The sequence below is a fragment of the Stigmatopora argus genome, chromosome 11 (genome assembly GCF_051989625.1).
Source record: "Stigmatopora argus isolate UIUO_Sarg chromosome 11, RoL_Sarg_1.0, whole genome shotgun sequence".
Lineage (NCBI taxonomy): Eukaryota > Metazoa > Chordata > Actinopteri > Syngnathiformes > Syngnathidae > Stigmatopora > Stigmatopora argus.
In genome coordinates, this window is record NC_135397.1 from 15905163 (window position 1) to 15925413 (window position 20251).

At 39.3% G+C, this 20251-nt stretch overlaps 1 protein-coding gene across 4 annotated transcripts in view; it reads left to right on the top strand.

Moving 5' to 3' along the window:
* The window catches only part of gbf1 (golgi brefeldin A resistant guanine nucleotide exchange factor 1), a 117995-nt gene that overhangs the window by 69917 nt on the left and 27827 nt on the right, over positions 1-20251 (top strand). For all 4 annotated transcript variants that reach the window (XM_077612445.1, XM_077612447.1, XM_077612446.1 and 1 more), the window contains 11 exons: positions 1010-1133; positions 3109-3234; positions 8939-9021; positions 11372-11608; positions 14733-14826; positions 16067-16243; positions 18612-18676; positions 18810-18933; positions 19396-19467; positions 19712-19806; positions 19892-20045. In XM_077612445.1, the coding sequence (XP_077468571.1) occupies positions 1010-1133; positions 3109-3234; positions 8939-9021; positions 11372-11608; positions 14733-14826; positions 16067-16243; positions 18612-18676; positions 18810-18933; positions 19396-19467; positions 19712-19806; positions 19892-20045 (1351 nt within the window). The remainder of the gene's footprint in view (positions 1-1009; positions 1134-3108; positions 3235-8938; positions 9022-11371; positions 11609-14732; positions 14827-16066; positions 16244-18611; positions 18677-18809; positions 18934-19395; positions 19468-19711; positions 19807-19891; positions 20046-20251) is intronic.

The window sequence follows — 20251 nt, forward strand, 5'->3', positions numbered from 1 at the left end:
GGGTATTTGTTACTTTGTGTGTAGGTGGTGAATTCGAACCAATACAAAACTGTTTTTCCATTTTTTGGGGTGTTTTTTAAGAGGGTGGAAACAAATTAATTTGACACATTTAGACACAAGTAAATTGACATACGAGCTCGGTCCCAGAATGGATTAAGCCAGGGGTGGCCAACTCCGGTCCTCGAGAGCCCCTATCCAGTCTGTTTTCCACATCTCCCTCCTCTACCACACCTGAATCAAATGTGATCATTTGATTCTCATCAGTAAGCTGTCCAGAAGCTTCATACCGATCCCGATTATTTCATTCAGGTGTGTTGAAGTGAAGTTGGTCACCCCTGCATTAAGCTCTTATCTTAAGGTATTACTGTATACCAAATTTCTATGTGAGAAACAAACAAAAAAAGAGAAAAGATCAGAAAATTATTTATTAACCAATTAAAATGAATTGCAAACATGCAAAAACTATTGTTTTTGAAGGGTTAGCACGTTGTTGAAAGAGGAGCCAAACGTTTTACAACTGACAAAACATTTGACTGAACACAACTTTCCTTAACATTTGAATTTAAAAAAAAAACTTTCTCGGGTCCAAAAAAAGTTGCCTTAAGCACACAAGAAAAACTCACAAAGTTAGTACTTCGCGATGATGAACAGCGTTCAAGGACAAATGAAAGCTAGCTGCAATGGGAAGCTAATGAGGTGTTGGTTGATGGGTCCATGGGAGAGCAAATCTATCATCAATCTATCACCAATTTCAAAATAAAATACAGGATACAGGAAATGTATTTACGTTTCGGCGGATGTTTGATTATTATTATTTTTTTAGATTTTGAGTGCTTCGTATCCTGAATTCTTTTTCGTATCATTAAATAAACATTTCCCATTAAGGCGTAACCTGAATATTTAATATGTAGAAACTTTCATAAATCGAGATACCATTGCCTTTGACTTTTAAACATTTTCACGAGCATCTCACAATATCAATCCTTGATGAATCTGAACTCTGTTGCAGTACTTTCACCTTCCAGGGGCTTCGCATTGATGAGGCCTTGAGGCTTTACCTAGAGGCCTTCAGATTACCTGGAGAGGCTCCGGTCATCCAAAGACTAATGGAAACATTTACAGACAACTGGCATGTAAGACATGTTTTATCACTCCTGGAAATTTGATTGAATTGTTTGCTGTATGCAGTAGTAATATGCAACTGAAAATGAGTTATTAAAAACACCCTTATCGATTATTTCAGCTACACCCTACACCCACTCTGCTATCACGACCTTATTTACAGACTTCAAATCGCACAATTCAAAATTCAAATGTGTTATGAGAAAGAAAGAAACATAGAGTATATAACTGGCATCGGACAATAAGTTGCACTTTTTAAATTATATTTTTTTTGTCAAATAGATAAATCCAATCGCTACATTGTTGATAAAAAAAACATTTAAGAGTCATTTGATGGTTTATTTCATTAGTTTAAATCTCGCGAGTGGCTGCATCTTACACCACTACATGCAACACAGTGTGGGCACTGGCAAGTAAAAATGAACAAAGCTTATATTTTGATGTGGATAGCAGCAATAGGGCAATTTCCAGATTTTCCAGTTTGGTACATCTAATTAATGTGAACATACTGTAACAACACTGGCATATATTTGCCTTCTTTTTGAGTAAAGTAGCACTCTGATCCTTCACCATTTTGCAGATTCAGTACATCAAGTTTTTTATAATAAGTATAAAAAAGTTCATAAAAATGTCAAAATTCATGCTGAAACTCGCAAGTGGAAGACAAGGGATAAAAAAATGGCGGAAGTCAGGACTCTGCTTCTTCTTCGGCAGTGAAGAAGCCATATTTCTCTGTAGAAGAATGATAGAAAAAGGCCGAACCTATTCCAGCTTTTTTTGGATTTTGAGTCGCCGTTGAAAATGCCTTCTAAGCATCCTGACATCCTATGAGACCAGGAAATAAACGAGACATGATGACAGTGACCGAAAAAATAATGTTGCAACATATGCTAAAGGGGTAGCACGCCATTACGGCATAAAGGAATCTACCGTGCGTTTTACCAAGAAAGAAGTGAACATTCAGAAGACAACCACAATATTCTTTTCTAAGGACACTATGCGAGTGGTAAACACACTGCGGGCGAGCCAGTCAGAACCCTCACCCCTCCAACTGATGGGGACCTCATCAAAATGATTCCTCGGGGAGTGAGGGCAGCAGACAACGACGAGAATGAGGATGAGGAACGTGGAGAGATCTGCTGAGAGAAATTATGAAGATCTTCAATATGGCACCCAGTTGCAACAATGGGTTCAGGAGATTGACGACAATGGCAATCATCTTGACAGTGTCATGTCCGCCTTTTATAAGAAGCGTGTCGGCCGGAAGTGCTGTCAGTCAGGCTTTGGAGCGAGCTCGGAGCATACACACGGCGCTCCGCATTATAAGGCGCCGTCTATTTTGGAGAAAATTTTAGACTTTTTAGTGCGCCTTATAGTCTTGAAAATACGGTAAGTGTATTCACGTCTGGCCAGTCTGAGCACGTTTAACTACAGTAAGATGGCCGTGCCCCGAGCAAGCAGTGACGGGAATGTGAGTTTTTTCACGTTTTATGCAAGATACGGTTTATTTTTTCCTTGAATTATATTCATGGACGTCAAAATACATTTTGTTTAGCGTTTTATCTCTCCTCCGCTTGCTACTAGCACTCAAAAAGGGGTGACCCTACTTCGCGTTTTTTCATTTATCGCAACCATGTCTGGTCTACATTAACCGTGATAATCGAGGGATTACTGTATATTTTTACATGGTGTTGATCTCAATTTATATTCCCTTATATTTGCAGTGTTTGATTTAGAAAATTACAGAAACAGGGCTCCAGAATGTTCCTAAACGAGGCTTTTCTGACACTAAAACTTAGTGTAAAATAAGTGTGTTGGAGTTAGTGTTGGAATTGTGAAGTTCGAGAGTTGATTTCAATTATACGCCCTCTACATTTTCTACTGATACCCTCCAAGTTTTAAGTTATGACACTACTGTGCTCTTTGTCAAAGAAATTAGCCTTTAGTCCAGGAAATTTGACTTTTCTGAATGTGTTTTTTCTTTAGAAAGTGAATGGCTCCCCCTTTCTGACCAATGACGCAGGATTTGCCCTGGCATATGCCGTCATAATGTTGAACACAGACCAGCATAACCATAATGTCCGAAAGCAGAATATCCCTATGACTGTGGAGGTTAGTGCTCGCTCGCTTACTCTTTCACTCGCAATCTTCCAATCTTTCACTCATCCACTTGTTCACCTCTTCATTCTTTAATGAACTCGTTCACCCTTTCACTTGCTCACCCACTCACCATCACCCTCTTTCAATCACACACTTTCGCTCACCCACTTACTTGTTCACCTCTTCACTCTCACTAACTCATTCACCCTTGCACGCACGCACTCACTCGCTCACTCACGCACGCGCTCGCTCTTTCGCTCTTGCACTCGCTCTTTCACTCACTCACAGTAAACATTTACCGCAATTTGAATCTTTGCAATGTAAAAATGGAAGATTTCAGGTTAATTTACTACTAGCTTCATATACAGTAGTACCATGTGAAAGTATTTGGTCCCCTTAAACTTTTGAAACTTTCGCCACATTTCAGGCTTGAAACGTAAACATAGAACGTTTAAACCAGTGGCGGGCCGTGAATTTCAATCCGACGCCTTCAATTCTATATCTGAATCAATCCAACCCTCAAAAAATATTTTATGGCTATTAAACCTTTACTGCAGCTACAGCTGCGACACATGAAAAAGCATCAATAATAACTTCATACAATTGAAATATTATTTAGGAAAATATCCATATTTTACTCACCAAAAATCTTTTTTATCTGTAAACAAAATCCATCCTCCTTTCTTTCCTCCTTCTTTTCTATCGCCATCAAAGCTAATGCTGAAAGTCCAGCCTCTTCTGTCGTATTTCTGGCACAAGTTTTTATTCGATTTAGTGCTGAAAATGTTCGTTCCCAGTTGTGACAGGCTTGCTTTGGAGTTGTCCGACCTTTTGTAATGATGTCCAGCATTTCTTGAAAAGTCTGTCTTGGAAATGGCTTTGACAGTAAATCTGCAAATAAATCAATTTCTTCTCCTCATTCAGCCATTGCGGGTTGACAAAACCGCTATTAAATCAACACAACAATATATTTGCTTGTGCAGCTCGATCCAGACACAGTTTGGTAGCTCTGGTTAGTCCACTCTATTACTAGCCAATCATAGTTGGTGAAAGCCACGACGTATCCCTACACCTGTGAGAAGGCCTTTGTGTCGCCAACTCGAAATCTGATTGGTTAAAGCAACAGTTTTATCGACGCTTGTTTTATGCAGCAGAGCCTGCAGAACTGATTGTGAAGGCCTCAAGGCAGATTTCTGACCCTGGCAACAAATAATGGCTGAAATGTGATTGGTTAGATGCTTAAATATGAAAACACATCTGGAAGCAGCGGAACCTGGGGAAAAGCAATGAAATGAAGCTAACAGACAATTTGGAATTAAGTATTCGTGGACAAAATATATTTAAGATCAGTCTGTGATTCAGATATTTTTTTAGGCCAGAAGAGAAGGCCTTGCAGGGCCTGACGGTCCACCACTGGTTAAAACTCTTTGTCAAGAATCAACAATAAGTGGGGCTTAATCGTGAAATGAAATTTATTGGATATTTTAAACTTTTTTTAATCAAATAAAAACGTGAAAATGGGGGCGTTCAATATTATTCGGCCCCCTTGCATGTATACTTTGTAGCGCCACCTTTTGCTGCAATTACAGCTGGAAGTCGCTTGGGGCATGTCTCAATCAGTTTTGCACATCATTTCTTGCAAAACAGCTCGAGCTCAGTGAGGTTGGATGGAGAGCGTTTGGGAACAGCAGTCTTTAGATCTGCCCACAGATTCTCGATTGAATTCAGGTCTGGACTTTAACTTGGCCATTGTAACACCTGGATTTGTAACACATGGATATGTTTCTCTGTGAACCATTCCATTGTAGATGTGACTTTATGTTTTGGATCATTGTCTTGTTGGAAGATCAATCTGCGTCTAAGTCTCAGGTCTTTTGTAGTCTCCAACAAGTTTTCTTCCAGAATGGTCCTGTATTTGGCTCCATTTATCTTCCCATCAATTTTATCCATCCTCCCTGGCCCTGCTGAAGAAAAGCAGGACCAAACCATGAGGCTGCCACCACCATGTTTGACAGTGGCTATGGTGTGTTAAGGGTGATGACCTGCTTCTATGCCAAACATCGTTTTGCATTGTGGCCAAAAAGTTAGATTTTGGTTTCATCTGACCAGAGCACCTTCTTCCACATGTTTTATGTGTCTCCCAGGTGGCTCAAGGGAAACTGTAAACGTGACATTTTATGGATATCTTTGCACAATGGCTTTCTTCTTGCCACTCTTCCATATAGGCCAGATTTGTGCAGTGTACTTCTGATTGTTGCCCTATGGATAGACTCTCACCTCAGCTGTAATCTCTGTAGATCATCCAGAGGAGGGGTGGCGAACAAGTTAGACACAAAGAGCAAAAATGTGAGAGTTTAAGAGCCACACTGACAGACAGACACAAAAACTCACAATTAAAACTATATTATTCACCATAACACTTTCTTCCCCTTACTTAATATTTGTTTTTAATGGGCCCTAATGAATTTGAGTGTGTTTTAGAAATGAGGCAAAGAGCCACAGTATATACAAAATATGATAAAAAGCAAAGAGCCACATTCATTTTGGCCAGGAGCCGCATGCGGCTCAAGAACCGCATGTTTGCCACCCCTGATCCAGAGTGATCATGGGCCTCTTGGCTCCATCTCTGATCAGTTTTCTCCTTGTTCGAGGTGAAAGTTTAGAGTGACGGCCAGGTATTGGTAGATTTGCAGTGGTCTGATAATCTTTCCATTTGAATATGATTGCCCTCACAGAGCTCATTGAGATGTTTAAACCTTGGGAAATCTTTTTGTATCAAAATTCAGCCTTAAACTTCTCCACAGCAGTATCTCAGTCCTGCCTGGTGTGCTTCTTGGTCTTCATGATGCTCTCTGTACTTTAAACAGAACCCTGTGACTATCACAGAGCAGGTGCATATATGTAGACATCAATGCACCAGTGGTGGACCGTCAGGGCCTGCAAGGCCTTCTCTGCAGGCCTAAAAAAATATCTGCATCACAGACTGATGTTAATTATGTTTTGTCCATGAATAGTTATAAAATAATTCCAAATTGTCTGTCACCTTCCTTTCATTGCTTTTCCCCTGGTTGCGCTGCTTCCAGATGTTTTTATATTTAAACATCTAACCAATTACATTTCAGCAATTATTTGTTGCCAGGCTCAGAAATCTGCTTTGAGGCCTTCACAATCAGTTCTGCAGGCTCTGCTGCATAAAACAAGCATCGATAAAACTATTGCTTTAACCAATCAGATTTCGAGTTGGTGACACCAATGCCTTCTCGCAGGCGTAGGGATATGTCAAGGCCTTCTCGTACGCGTAGGGATACATAAATGCTTTCACCAACTATGATTGGCTTAGGATATAGTGGACTAGCCAGAGCTACCAAACTGTATCTGGAGCGAGCTGCACAAGCAAATATATTGTTGTGTTGATTTTATAGCAGTTTTATCAACCCGCAATGACTGAAGGAGGAGAAGAAATTGATTCGTTTGCAGATTTACTGTCAAAGCCATTTTCAAGACGGACTTTTCAAGAAAAAAAGATGGACATCATTAAGAAAGGTAGGACAACTCCGAAGCAAGCAAGCCTGTCACAACCGGGAACGAACATTTTCAGCACTAAATCGAATAAAAACGTATGGCAGAAATACGACAGGACAGGCTCGACTTTCAGCATTAGCTTCGATGGCGATAGAAAAGAAGGAGAAAGGAGGATGGATATTGTGTACAGATAAAAAGCATTTTTGGTGAGTAAAATATGGCTATATTCCTAAATAATATTTCAATTGTATGAGGTTATTATTGATGCTTTTTTATGTGTCGCAGCTGTAGCTGCTGTAAAGGTTTTATAGCCATAAAATAGTTTTTGAGGGTTGGATTGATTCAGATATAGCTCAAGGCGTCGGTAGGAAATTCACGGCCCGCCACTGCAATAGACACAGGTCGATTGTATTTATCATCAGACAAAAAAAATGATCTTTCAGAGATCCTCACTGAAGTTCTGGAGTTAGTTTCCTCCCCTGAAAGTAAAGGGGCCAAATAGTATTTCACGCCCCACTTCAGTTTTTTATTTGTTAAAAAAGTTTAAACTATCCAATAAATGTCATTCCACTTCACGATTGTGCCCCACTTATTGTTGATTCTTGACTAAAAGTTTTACTTTTATATCTTTAAGTTTGAAGTCTAAAATGTGGCGAAAGGTTAAAAAGTTCAAGTGGGCCAAATACTTTCGCAAGGCACTGTAGTATTTATATACCGTATTTTCACGCCTATAGGGCACACCGACTGAAAGGGCGCTGCCTCAGTTCCGGGTGCAGAATTTTGAATTCATTGCATATCAAAAGCATACCGATTGATTGGTTGCCCCTGTCCATTTTAGAGAAAATTTCAGACTTAAGTTCGCCCTATAGGTGTGAAAATACCGTATCTATTGTTTTCCCTTTGTTTTTCTTATTTTTTTGTGGTGCATGTCAGTGCCTGATGGTATGACATTCCTCTGGGAGTTGCAGTATTTGCACTTGTGCAGATTGGTGGCTCAGAAAGCCTTCAGTCAACAGCTGTAGCCAGTGGTGGTCTGTTTGAGAGGTGAACTCTTCCTAAAAAGGCGACAGGGTTGGGGGAGGCAGCCTCATTTTCTCTGTTGTCTGGTTGTGTTTTGGGGCTTCGGCTGCAGATTTTGGAGACTAAACAGACTCCGGTGTGTTGTGAAAGGCTTCTGGGTGGGCTGCACTTATTGATTAAAATATATTTTTAAACTTTCACGGTTCCTAGTTCATTATTTTTTGTACATATGTTTTCAATAGTGAATAATCTTAAAGGAGGCTCTAGTTTGTTTAAAAATGTCATTGTTAAAATGGTGTTTGGTGCTTCGCTAACGAAATTTGACCCCTAGCTCACACAGCAGGCAAGGGCTCCCAAACAATAATTTAACAAGGCCCAATAAAAGTGGCGCCAAACTGAGCAGCTCGCAATGTGTAGTATTCAACACACCATGTGTTGACACTGGGGTTATTTTAGATGAAAGAACTATGCCGCACAACAATGCATAAATCAGAGTCTTTCGTTGACAGTGGGACAGTCTGTTCAAAGTGACACGAGTAAGGTCAGTGCTGTTAAGTTACATTTGCATAAATTATAGTGCTATTATTTCAACATTGTCTATTCGTATGTTATATACTCCAGTGCTCATAAGGTGACATTTTTGTACTGATGAGAGTACAGTGTTCCTATGGGACAGGTAAAGCCCTGAACAATGCAACTGATTTGTGCTTCTTCTTGCCGCAATAATAATAATAATAATAATCGGACATAGGCTTGACACTTAGACTATCTTCAGTCTAAATGTTGTATCCAAACAAAAACAAAACATGGCTTTTGCTGAAAGTATATTGCTTGGGTTTTTTATTGATGTTGTAGTGTTGAATAATCAATTAGAAAGCATACCCATTTAACCAATATTTTCCAACTGAAGACTTGACATTGTCAGTTATCACTTGGTGACTTGTGTTTATTTACAATAGGATCTTTGCCGTAATCCCTGTTTGGAGACTTATCCATATAAAGTAACACAATGAGTGTGAACCCATCCAGCACCAGTTTAATTGCTGCTTAGTTTAAGTAAAAGCATTGAACTGCTTTGTTAGCTAAAATCTACTGGGAAAATGAGTTTTTCTGATCATTTTTTTACCTGAGAATTACATGCTATTTTGCGTTTTTTTTGTTTTTGTTTTAACAGCAATTCAAGAAGAACCTAAAGGGGGTTAATGGAAACAATGACTTCAACCAGGACATGCTTGAGGATATCTACAATGCTATCAAGTAAGCTTAAGTCCACGTTAGTCCTTCCATATAAACAATACACCTGACAATAAACATGTGTCCATGTGGTAATATGAGATTGATCATAAAGGTATTTAACAACCAGGTTCACATTACCACTATGAGTGCGCTCTCTGAATGCAGCAGCCTATGTGGGAAGCCACACACAGTAAATCCCAATTGTTCTGTGAGGCATTCTGAAACCATAAATGAACTAAAACTTTAACATAACACACAAACTTTAAAATAAAATATCACTACATAAAAATATAAAAAAATAAAAATACAAGTCCATGGTTTGAAGTTTGACTGAAGTGGTTCTTCTGTAGTCTCACCAATGGTCTTCTCTTGACCAAAGCTAAGGATGCATTTTCGTTGGCGCACACGAGAACTCAAGGGTGTTGTTATAATAGAACCATAGACTGTATAGAAACGTTAGAATCAAACACTTGTGCTATTTTGTAGAAACTTTGAACACAACCAAAGTGGCAGTGTCATCATGACATGCATTTTTTTCTTTAAATTAAAAAACAGGAACCTTGTTTGTTCCAAGAAAATCTATGAATAAGATGGGTAGTTATAAAAGTGGCAGTGTGTGAAGAGACACATTTTCCTGGTTTATAATTTTAATATTGTTATTTTAAATCATGTTGAATCGTTTTGTTGCCTGCAGTCTACTGAAGAAACTCATCACACAGAATACGATACACACAAGGTATAGTTTATTACATAAGTGTAACCTTCTCGGTTACAATGACAATAAGATGCAATTACATACCAAATTTCCATCTTTTATTTGTCAAAGTTGACATAAAAAATTGTGAAATTCTGCAATTGAAGGCAAATTCTAATTACCGTATTTTCTGCACTATAAGGCACAAAGCATTATAGGGCGCACCTTCAATAAATGACATTTTTTAAATTCCATATATAAGGCGCACTGCATTATAAGACGCAATAGTAGTCTTACGTATTGCATCCATTAGACGGTGCTGCGCTAACGGGAATGTCAACAAAACAGTCAGATAGGTCAGTCAAACTTTACTAATAGATTACAAAATCAGCTTTCTGACTACTCCTTTCACTCCTAAATGAATAAACAACTGTTTTATTATTTTCAACGAGGTACCGTATTAGTATTTTCGTGACACAGTTCATCTGTTGACAACAGCAAGGTATAACATTCGCCGTACGTGCTCCAGTTTTATCCACAGTGCAGTTTACAGGAATATCAGAGGCAAGTGGAACATCGTCCATACTGATGATATGCTCTGGCCGGATCTATTTTTCAATAATCTTATTTCTGCAGTATGTGTGGAAAGTGGCCAGCTTTTCTTGGTGGTCCGCTGGCAGCTGCTATGAAATAGTACTTCGCGTGCGGATGGAGATATTGCGTCTTCATATTGAAAGCACCAAGAAGGACCACCTCTAAATTTGTTGATTTTAAGTTCGCAGCATGCATGGTATTCCAGTATGCACTGCACACAGCTTGATGTCAAACACGAAAATAGAAAATTTAAAAAAAGAAAACTCAATTTACTCTTTTTAGACATAAATAAGATGGAAAAAATATCTTTAAAGATTCCAAGGGATAAAACAGCACAATGATTTATAGCAGGCTTCTTTTTTTAAATGAAAACGCCCTTTTATAAATCCCAGCATTCACCACCGCGCACTACTTGATGTCAAACACGAAAATAGAAAATTAGAAAAAAGAAAAATCAATTAACTTTTTAGACATAAATCAGACAAAATATGTATTTTTAAAGATTCCAAGGAATAAAAGGGCACAATGCTTTATATTAGGGTTCTTTTTTGGTAGAAATGAAAATGCTGTTTTATATATCCCAGCATGCACCACGCACTACTTCTTCTACGGAGGAAAATGGAGTCAGGGGTGGCGCTACCGTAGTTGCGAGACCTGTTGCGGCTCAATATTAGTCCATTGATTAGGCCCAGGCACAGACATATACGATATGTATAAAAAACTAAATTCTAACTAAATACTCTCTGCAAAGTGTAACCCGTAGTTGCGGGACCTGTTGCGGCTCAATATTAATCCATATATAAGGCGCATGGTCATCTTTTGAAAAAATTGAAGGCTCTTAGATGTGCCTTATAGTGCGGAAAATGCGGTACTCTTTTGTTACAGGACGATAAGCAAATACAGTCTGTGACTGAGTGTAAAATAGTTATGGAGAAATAATGTCTATAGGCCCTTTCTTTCGGTTATTCCGTGAAGTTATATTTGAGTCTCACAGGCACTCTTTATTGCTAGTAATGTATTAGTTTCATATAGTGTATTTGTTCTCATCATACAATAAGGCAATAATCGTTTTTTTTTTTTCAGGAATGATGAGATTGTGATGCCAGACGAGCAGAGCGGTTTAGTGAAGGAGAACTATGTGTGGAGTGTGCTCCTACACCGTGGTGCGACACCAGAGGGGACTTTTCTTCACCTGCCGCCTGGCAGCTATGACCATGACTTATTCACTATGACCTGGGGTCCCACTATAGCAGCGCTTTCCTATGTCTTTGACAAAAGTCTAGATGAGAACATCCTCCAAAAGGCCATAACAGGTTTTAGGTAATGCAGTTTATGTTGGAAAATTCCTTTTTTTAGGTTTTGAAATAGACACAATGACACTTACTATAGACGCAATCAGCTTTTTTTTGACAGAATTGAGGCCCAGGCACAGACATATACGATATGTAAAAAAAAAAAATTCTAACTAAATACTCTCTACAAAGTGTAACCCTAAAAGTGCCATTGAAGAAGCAGCTGTGCCTATGTCACTAACTCTTGGACTGGACTTGGACACTTATCATAATACGCCTACAGTATTCTTTTAGCGTTAAATAGCATTGAAAGCTGATCAAACCATTCAACATATACAGTCCTCTTACAAGACTATTTGATGAACCGACAAGTCAAAATCATAATTGGACACTTTCACATGGATGAATGTGGAAAAAGAAAAGTGAAAAAAATTGTGAATCTATGGGGTTGTGTTGGGATTTGCGTTGCATGATTTCGGGAACAGATCATTTTTACCCATTGTGTTTGTGGTTAATACCACAAAAAGGACGGAGTACAGTAATACCTTGAGATACAAACTCAATGCGTTCCGGGACCAAGCTTGTATATCAATTTACTCGTACCTCAAATCAATTTTGTCCCACATAAACTAACTAAATACAAATTAATCCATTCCCTCCCTCTGAAAAAAAACACCTAACAATAGGATATTACAATGAAAAATGTTTTTTTGAATTGTTGTAATTCACCATCTACACTCACAAAGAGACAAATACCTATCCAGTCGTTATGATCTGCAATAAAATGACATTATTATGTATAGTACTGTATGGAGTTCTTGCCTTCGAAACAGACGGTAGCGGCTAACGGCGGTGTGCGTGCAGGCAGCATAGGAGAGAGACTTGACGGCAACTGGTTCTGTTCGCTACACTTTTGTGACACTACATAACATAACCTTTAAATATAACTTAAATGAACTTAGCTTACGAAACCACACCTTTGTTATACTATAACTGGGGCGAAGGTGTTCATAATGTATATAATAATATAATCGGACATAGGCCCTGTCGTCATTATCACAACACAAAAAGCCTACTTGTCATCACACGCAGAAACTGCGTGTGACGAAATTGATGGTGCTTCTCCATAAGCTACATGTATTCTGCCATGGCTTTCAAGTCGGAACTTGCTGCTTTCGCGTCTGAACTTGCTGCTTTCGCATGCCTCGCAACCGATTGAGTGCATCCCAGTTCGTTTTTTAAAATTTATTGACAAGCCAGGACTCACTTTGCAGGTTTCCGCTGGCGTTGAAGAATCGCTTTTCTCAGCTGCTTTACGCTCAAGTCCTCGTAGATTCGTAGATAATTGTTTCTCCTTTATCCATATTAAAAGAAGCCCCTCCCTCTCTTCATGAATATGACTGTGCAGCTTGAAAAGGACCAACTAGCGGCCGCATCGTATGCACATATGTCAAATTAGTCTCGTATCTCAGGGCAAAAAATTGTTCGGAATTTTCCTCGTATCCCAAATTTCTTGTATGTCAAGGAATTACTGTATTGTGAAAGGCCTGTTTACGTCAAGTGGTTGTATAAGGCAATATTATGGCTACCACGGCAATGTGAATTCCAGTTTCTGATAAACACTTCTTATCAAGCACATTGGCTATTTTACGTTTTTTTGTGGGTTTACTGGGAATGCCTGGCGGAGCCCCCATTAGGAAAAAATGTTCAACTCCCTCCTCTGGCAAAACTTCTCTCATGTCCGGAAAAAGGCAAAGGACATCGAGTCCATGTAGACCATGTTGCACACCTCTATTGCCAAGGTGCCAGACTGGATCTGTAGGTGCAAGTCGGTCAGTCCCTGTCATCGTGGCAACCAGAACCCATTGGTGGACACCAGTGGTAAGGGGTGGCGTCATGCTAGAGTCCTAACGGAGCACAAAAAGATCACATACAAATCGGACGTTAAATATAGTTGAGGTATGCAAATAAAGGAACTACAGTTGGAGAAAAAGATCCATGATCCAAGGGACATAGCTACATCTTTAAATGATTATTTTATAGACTCCGTAAAAGAACTGACACCTAACATCCCTCAAATACAATATCCCCCAGCAAATCCACTGAACAACAATCAACCCATTTTTAATCTGCACGTAGTTTCGCAGTCACTAGTTGAGAAAGTAGTATCTGGTCTCAAAAGCTCCAAAGAAAAATATGCATTTCATCTGGATGTAACATTTCAATATACCATAAAGAATCTCTCTTAGCACCATTAACCACTATTGTAAACAAATCCATAAACGAGAGTCTCTTCCCTGAAGACTGGAAGTGCTCAGTCATAACACCGGTCCTTAAATCTGCGAACCCCACAATAACCAACAACTACAGCCCTGTAAGCATCCTTCTAGCCATCTCAAAAGTCTTGAAAAAAGGTAGGGGCGTAGAAAATTGTGGATCACATTAACAGTAGTCCATAGACCGTGAACAGGCTACAATTTGGCTTTAGAAAATATAATTCTACTGAAACGGTGATTTGCTTCTTTCTAGAAAACTAAATCAAAACTAGATAACGGCGGGGTCATTTGTGCGGTCTTCATTGATCTCAACAAGGCATTTAACACCATCAACCACCAGTTACTGCTGACTAAACTGTCTAATTTTAATTTCTCAACAAGCACGCTAACTTGGATTGAATCGTACTTATCTGTAAGATCACAGTGCGTCAGGATGCAAAATACAAAATCTACTTCGCGATATAACAGTCTTGGGGTACCGCAGGGGTCAGTGCTGGGTCCACTGCTCTTCAGTCTTTACATAAATCATCTGCCAAGCTGTTGTCCTTCGATTGTCACCTGCCAAATGTACGCTGATGATGCCATTCTCTGTCCACGCGAAAGAAAAAAACGGTGCACAGGAACTCACAGTTCCAGTGACGAGCGTGAATAACTGGCTTGAAAAATCCCAATTTTAATAGATTGACTTTTACATACCTGCAAAAAAATATGTACACTTATTGGCGTTACACACAGACCTTAAGCGGGTTGTTTAAATAAATATGTTGTTTCCATTTCATAATACATTGTAGTTGTTAGGTTAATGTTCTGGATATTACAAGCATCTGGTGTCATTCTGAAATTCATAATAATCTCTCTGTCTTTCCAAATGTGCAGAAAATGTGCCAAGATAGCAGCTCACTACGGATTTAATGATGTTTTTGACAATTTGATCATCTCGCTGTGCAAATTCACCACTCTGAGCAATGAGGTGAGAAAATGTTGCTTTTATGTCACCATGTCCTGTAGAAGTGTAAAGTTAAACCATTTCAATTTTTTAAAAACTAAATCTCTATGATTTGTCCGTTGGTTTGGGAATAGCTACAACTTGGTCCCCTATTTGGTGGCTGTTACCTAAGTAGCTAGTTGTAGCCAAATTGCGGCACTATCAGGACAATTTGCAAATGGCATTAATTTATATTTAACATAGAGCAGACAAATAGAAATAACTGCATCATGAGTCTTAAACAAAACTAAAATGGCCACAAACGACAAGTTAATTAGCATAACTAGCAAATAATGAAACAATTGGAACAGTAACTAAAGAAATAGTTTTCGTAGTATGTAGTTATAATTTTTCTTTTTTTAAACGTATTACTTATTTATCAAATTTAAGATAAAAATAACAATTATTTCTGATTATGATTGGAAAAACATTTATTTGATTATTTGTATCTGGTATGGACGTTTGAAGAATGCACAACAGATTAGAACAAGAAAAAACATTTTAAGCGACCCATTAAGTAAAAAAAGCATCTTCAAAATGCTAAAAACAATCTGTTATTCATTCACAGACACCCCATTGTTTATTTTATCTGAATGTTATAATACAGTAGCTTGGTATTCTGTTGCTTTCATTTATGTTTCTGGGTTGTAAATGAAGGGATTCTTTTATAACTGTTTTCTCAGAGTGGCCTATAAGCGCACTCTGTAGTTGTGCTTACAGTCAAGTCACTGTGAGAAGAGAACTTACCCATCCGTAGAGAATGAGAGCAAAATACAAGTGTGCAAAGCATTTTAGCTACTCAAAAATGTTACAAGATCTACAGTAGAGTTGGGAGGTGAATATTGCTGGGGCTGTAAATGTGAATAGCAATTGTAAGTAGAAGAAATGTGTGTGCTACAAAGATGTTTAGGGTTTCTTTTTATCATGTTTCAGTTATTTCAGTGAAAAAGTCTTTCAGACCACAACAGAAACCACTGTTTTCTTTATTTTTTTCTCCTTTTTTGTGTTTCTCACATATTTCTTACAAAATTGGCATATTTTAACATTTTAAAGGGTTTGGTAATTCAATTGGGAACCTTTGCACAGATTACATGTAGACTGGTTCTCTCCTTACAAAAAATTCAATTTGCAAAACCACTTCTGGAATGAATTAATTTCAGAAGTAGTAGCACCATTTATTATTCTTTTGTCTCTCCATCACATTACTGTTTTTTCTCTCTTTTAGTCAGTGGAAAACCTTCCAGTTGTGTTTGGGAGCAACACAAAGGCGCAAACAGCTGCCAAGACAGTGTTTGATCTCGCACATCAGCATGGCAACATTCTAAGAGAGGGATGGAAGAACATCATGGACTCTATGATACAGCTGTTCAGAGCCGAGCTCCTACCAAAAGCGATGGTTGAGGTCAGTTTGGAATGGTTGGAATCGGCTTCTAAAGTCAATATAGAGGCCTGTAATTGTCAACATGGGTAAACCTCAACCATGAGAGACAGAATGTGGGGAAAAAAAAGAAAATCACATTGTTTAATTTTTAAAGTATTTATTTCAGAAATAGAGTGGAAAATAAGTATTTGGTCACCCACAAACAAGCAAGATTTCTGACTGTCAAAGAGGTCTAACTTCTAATGAGGTCTAGCAAGGTCTAACGAGGTCTCCACTCGTCACCTGTATTAATAGCATCTGTTTTAACTCATTATCGGTGTAGACCTGTCCACAACCTCAGTCTCTCAAACTCCAAACTACACTATGGCCAAGACCAAAGAGCTGTCGAAGGACACCAGAGACAAAATTGCAGACCTGCACCAGGCTGGGAAGACTGAATCTGCAATAGGTAAAACGCTTGGTGTAAAGAAATCAACTGTGGGAGCAATTATTAGAAAATGGAAGACATACAAGACCACTGATAATCTCCCTCCATCTGGGGCTCCATGCAAGATCTCACCCCATGCTGTCAAAAGGATAACAACAACGGTCAGCAAAAATCCCAGAACCACACAGCCGGGGACCTAGTGAATGACCTAGAAAGAGCTGGGACCACAGTAACAAAGGCTACTATCAGTAACACAATGCGCCCCCAGGGACTCAAATCCTGCACTGCCAGACGTGTCCCCCTGCTGAAGCCAGTACACATCCAGGCCCGTCTGCGGTTCGCTAGAGTGCATTTTGATGATCCAGAAGAGGACTGGGAGAATGTTATGGTCAGATGAAACCAAATTGAACTTTTGGGTAGAAACACAGGTTCTCGTGTTTGGAGGAGAAAGAATACTGAATTGCATCCAAAGAACACCATACCCACTGTGAAGCATGGGGGTGGAAACATCATGCTTTGGGGCTGTTTTACTGCAAAGGGACCAGGACGACTGATCTTTGTAAAGGAAAGAATTAATGGGGACATGTATAGATTTTGAGTGAAAATCTCCTTCCATCAGCAAGGACATTGAAGATGAGACATGGCTGGGTCTTTCAGCATGGCAATGATCCCAAACACACAGCCAGGGCAACAAAGGAGTGGCTTCGTAAGAAGCATTTCAAGGTCCTAGAGTGGCCTAGCCATTCTCCAGATCTCAACCCCATAGAAAATCTGTGGAGTTGAAAGTCTGTGTTGCCCAACGACAGCCCCAAAACATCACTGCTCTTGAGGAGATCTGCATGGAGGAATGGGCCAAAATACCAGCAACAGTGTGTGAAAAGCTTGTGAAGAGTTACAGAAAACGTTTGGCCTCCGTTATTGCCGACAAAGGGTACATAACAAAGTATTGAGATGAACTTTTGGTATTGACCAAATAATTATTTTCCACCATGATTTCCAAATAAATTCTTTAAAAATCAAACTGTGATTTTCTGGGGGGGTTTCCCCACATTCTGTCTCATGGTTGAGGTTTACCCATGTTGACAATTACAGGCCTGTCTAATCTTTTCAAGTAGGATAATTTGCACAATTGGTGGTTGACTAAATACTTATTTCTCCACTGTACATTTCCTGTATCCGTTATTTTATTTTGAAATTGTCGTGATAGCTTTGCAATCTGATTTACATCCCATTGAACCCTCCCACAACCGTGACCGGACGTTTCGTCGAAAGACGTTTGGTCCCCGGACGTTTGGTCGACCGGACGTTTGGTCGACCGGACGTTTGGTCGACCGGACGTTTGGCCGACCGGACGTTTGGCCGACCGGACGTTTGGCCGACCGGACGTTTGGCCGACCGGACGTTTGGCCGACCGGACGTTTGGCCGACCGGACGTTTGGCCGACCGGACGTTTGGCCGACCGGACGTTTGGTTGCCGGGTTCGCTCGCTGTCAAATTATGACAGAGTTTACTGTTGATATTTTGATATTAGATATTTAGATATTAAACTCACTCTCTCTCCATCGTGATTATAAATTTGAGAGCTGGTTTCAACAGTAACAAGCCGGCGACCAAACGTCCGTTGTACCAAACGTCCGTTGTACCAAACGTCCGTTGTACCAAACGTCCGTTGTACCAAACGTCCGTTGTACCAAACGTCCGCTGTACCAAACGTCCGTTGTACCAAACATCCGTTGTACCAAACGTCCGTTGTACCAAACATCCGTTCTACCAAACGTCCGGTCGACCAAACGTCTTTCGACGAAACGTCCGAGTACCTCCCGCAACAACAACAACTCTCTTTTGACCGTCATTCACCATCACGAAATTCTATAACTATATGTACTCCTGTACAAATACAAAATCAGGGCTGCCAACTACTCCGGAATTTTCTTTTTTTTCTTTTTTACTTTTATACCTCAGGTGGAAGATTTTCTTGAGCCAAATGGAAAGATATCACTTCAAAGAGAGGAAACGCCTTCTAATCGGTACGTTATTTTCACTGAATGTACTAAATAGCTTCTACTATGGTGTAAGTTTTTAATACAAACAGCAAATTACAGAGTAAATAAAAATATAGTCCCCTAATCCCATTAATCCTTTTTTCTCTCTCTATTTCAGTGGGGAGTCGGCAGTGTTGAGTTTTGTCAACTGGCTGACTTTGAGTGGAGCTGAGCAGTCTGGTGTTCGAGGACCATCTATGGAAAATCAGGAAGCCAAACAGGCAGCCGTTCTGTGCATAAAGGTGCCAAATTCAATGACTACAGTTTGAAGACATTCATTGTTATGGTTATTAGTCTTACATTATTATATATTTGCTCGCAATGAAGAACGCTTTGCTTTACTTAGCCTATTAACACTAGAAAAGTCATTTTAGTACATCTGCTTGCAACGGATGTAAATGCTTTGCTCCTTAGTTAGACCAAACAACAGGAAGGTCAAATCCTCTTGGACTGCTGGAATGTGGAGAAGATCCTTCGGCTCTACATGACCTTCTTTGTTTTGAGAGCTAAAACTTTTATTGTAACTAGAGTCCTTGACTATTGACTTCTCACTCCTATTTCCCCACCCCTCCCTTGATAGCTGAGACGTCTACAAAGGATAGGTTCTCCCAAAAATCAGTGAATAGAGAAAATTGCAAATACAAATAACAAACTTTAAATAAGTTGGTTTATGCTGTTCACTTGAGTTCATTCTTTATTTGCAGCAATGTGACCCAGAGAAGATGATCACAGAGAGCAAGTTCCTCCAGCTTGAGTCTTTACAGGAGCTAATGAAGGTTATTATTTAAAAAAATGTCATGAATATAATCAATTATTTTTTCCCTTTTGCTCCAAGATATATCTAGTTTTGAGTTGTTTGCTGAGACGTCCAGTGGTAAATTAAGGAATCACTAGTTTCAGGTTCAGATTAATGGATGTCGTAATTGTCACTTAAATGGGGACCTGTGAAACCCTTTTCTATGCTTGATTAAGGTATATATAAATAAATGTAAATTAACTTGACTCAATCATCTTTTACAGGCATTGATATCAGTTACCCCTGATGAAGAGACTTATGATGAAGAGGATTCTGCCTTCTGCTTAGAGATGTTATTGCGTATTGTTATGGAGAATCGGTAGGAGTCACAGCACAACAAAGTGATGCCACACTTGTTCTGTTTTTTCCTGTCCTCTAAAGACCTACTTTCTATTCGGTTTCAGAGACCGTGTCTCGTGTGTGTGGCAGACAGTGCGTGACCACCTTTGTCACCTCTGTGTCCATGCTAGCGAGAGCTGCTTTTTGGTGGAAAGGGGTGTGGTAGGACTGATTCGACTTGCCATCCGCCTGCTACGACGGGAAGATATTAGTTCTCAGGTGCAGAAGTAATTCTCTTCTGTGTTTGCTTATGTCAGACAACTTAATAAAGTCCTTTGCAACTGTATTTTCAGAGCTCACATTTCTCCCAGGCATGAATTATTCTCGTACATCTTTAAATTATTAACTCATTCATTCTCAGCAATATTTCACGAGACAACTCCATTGATAGCAATTATTTTTGTGGATAAACTTTTCCAAGTTTG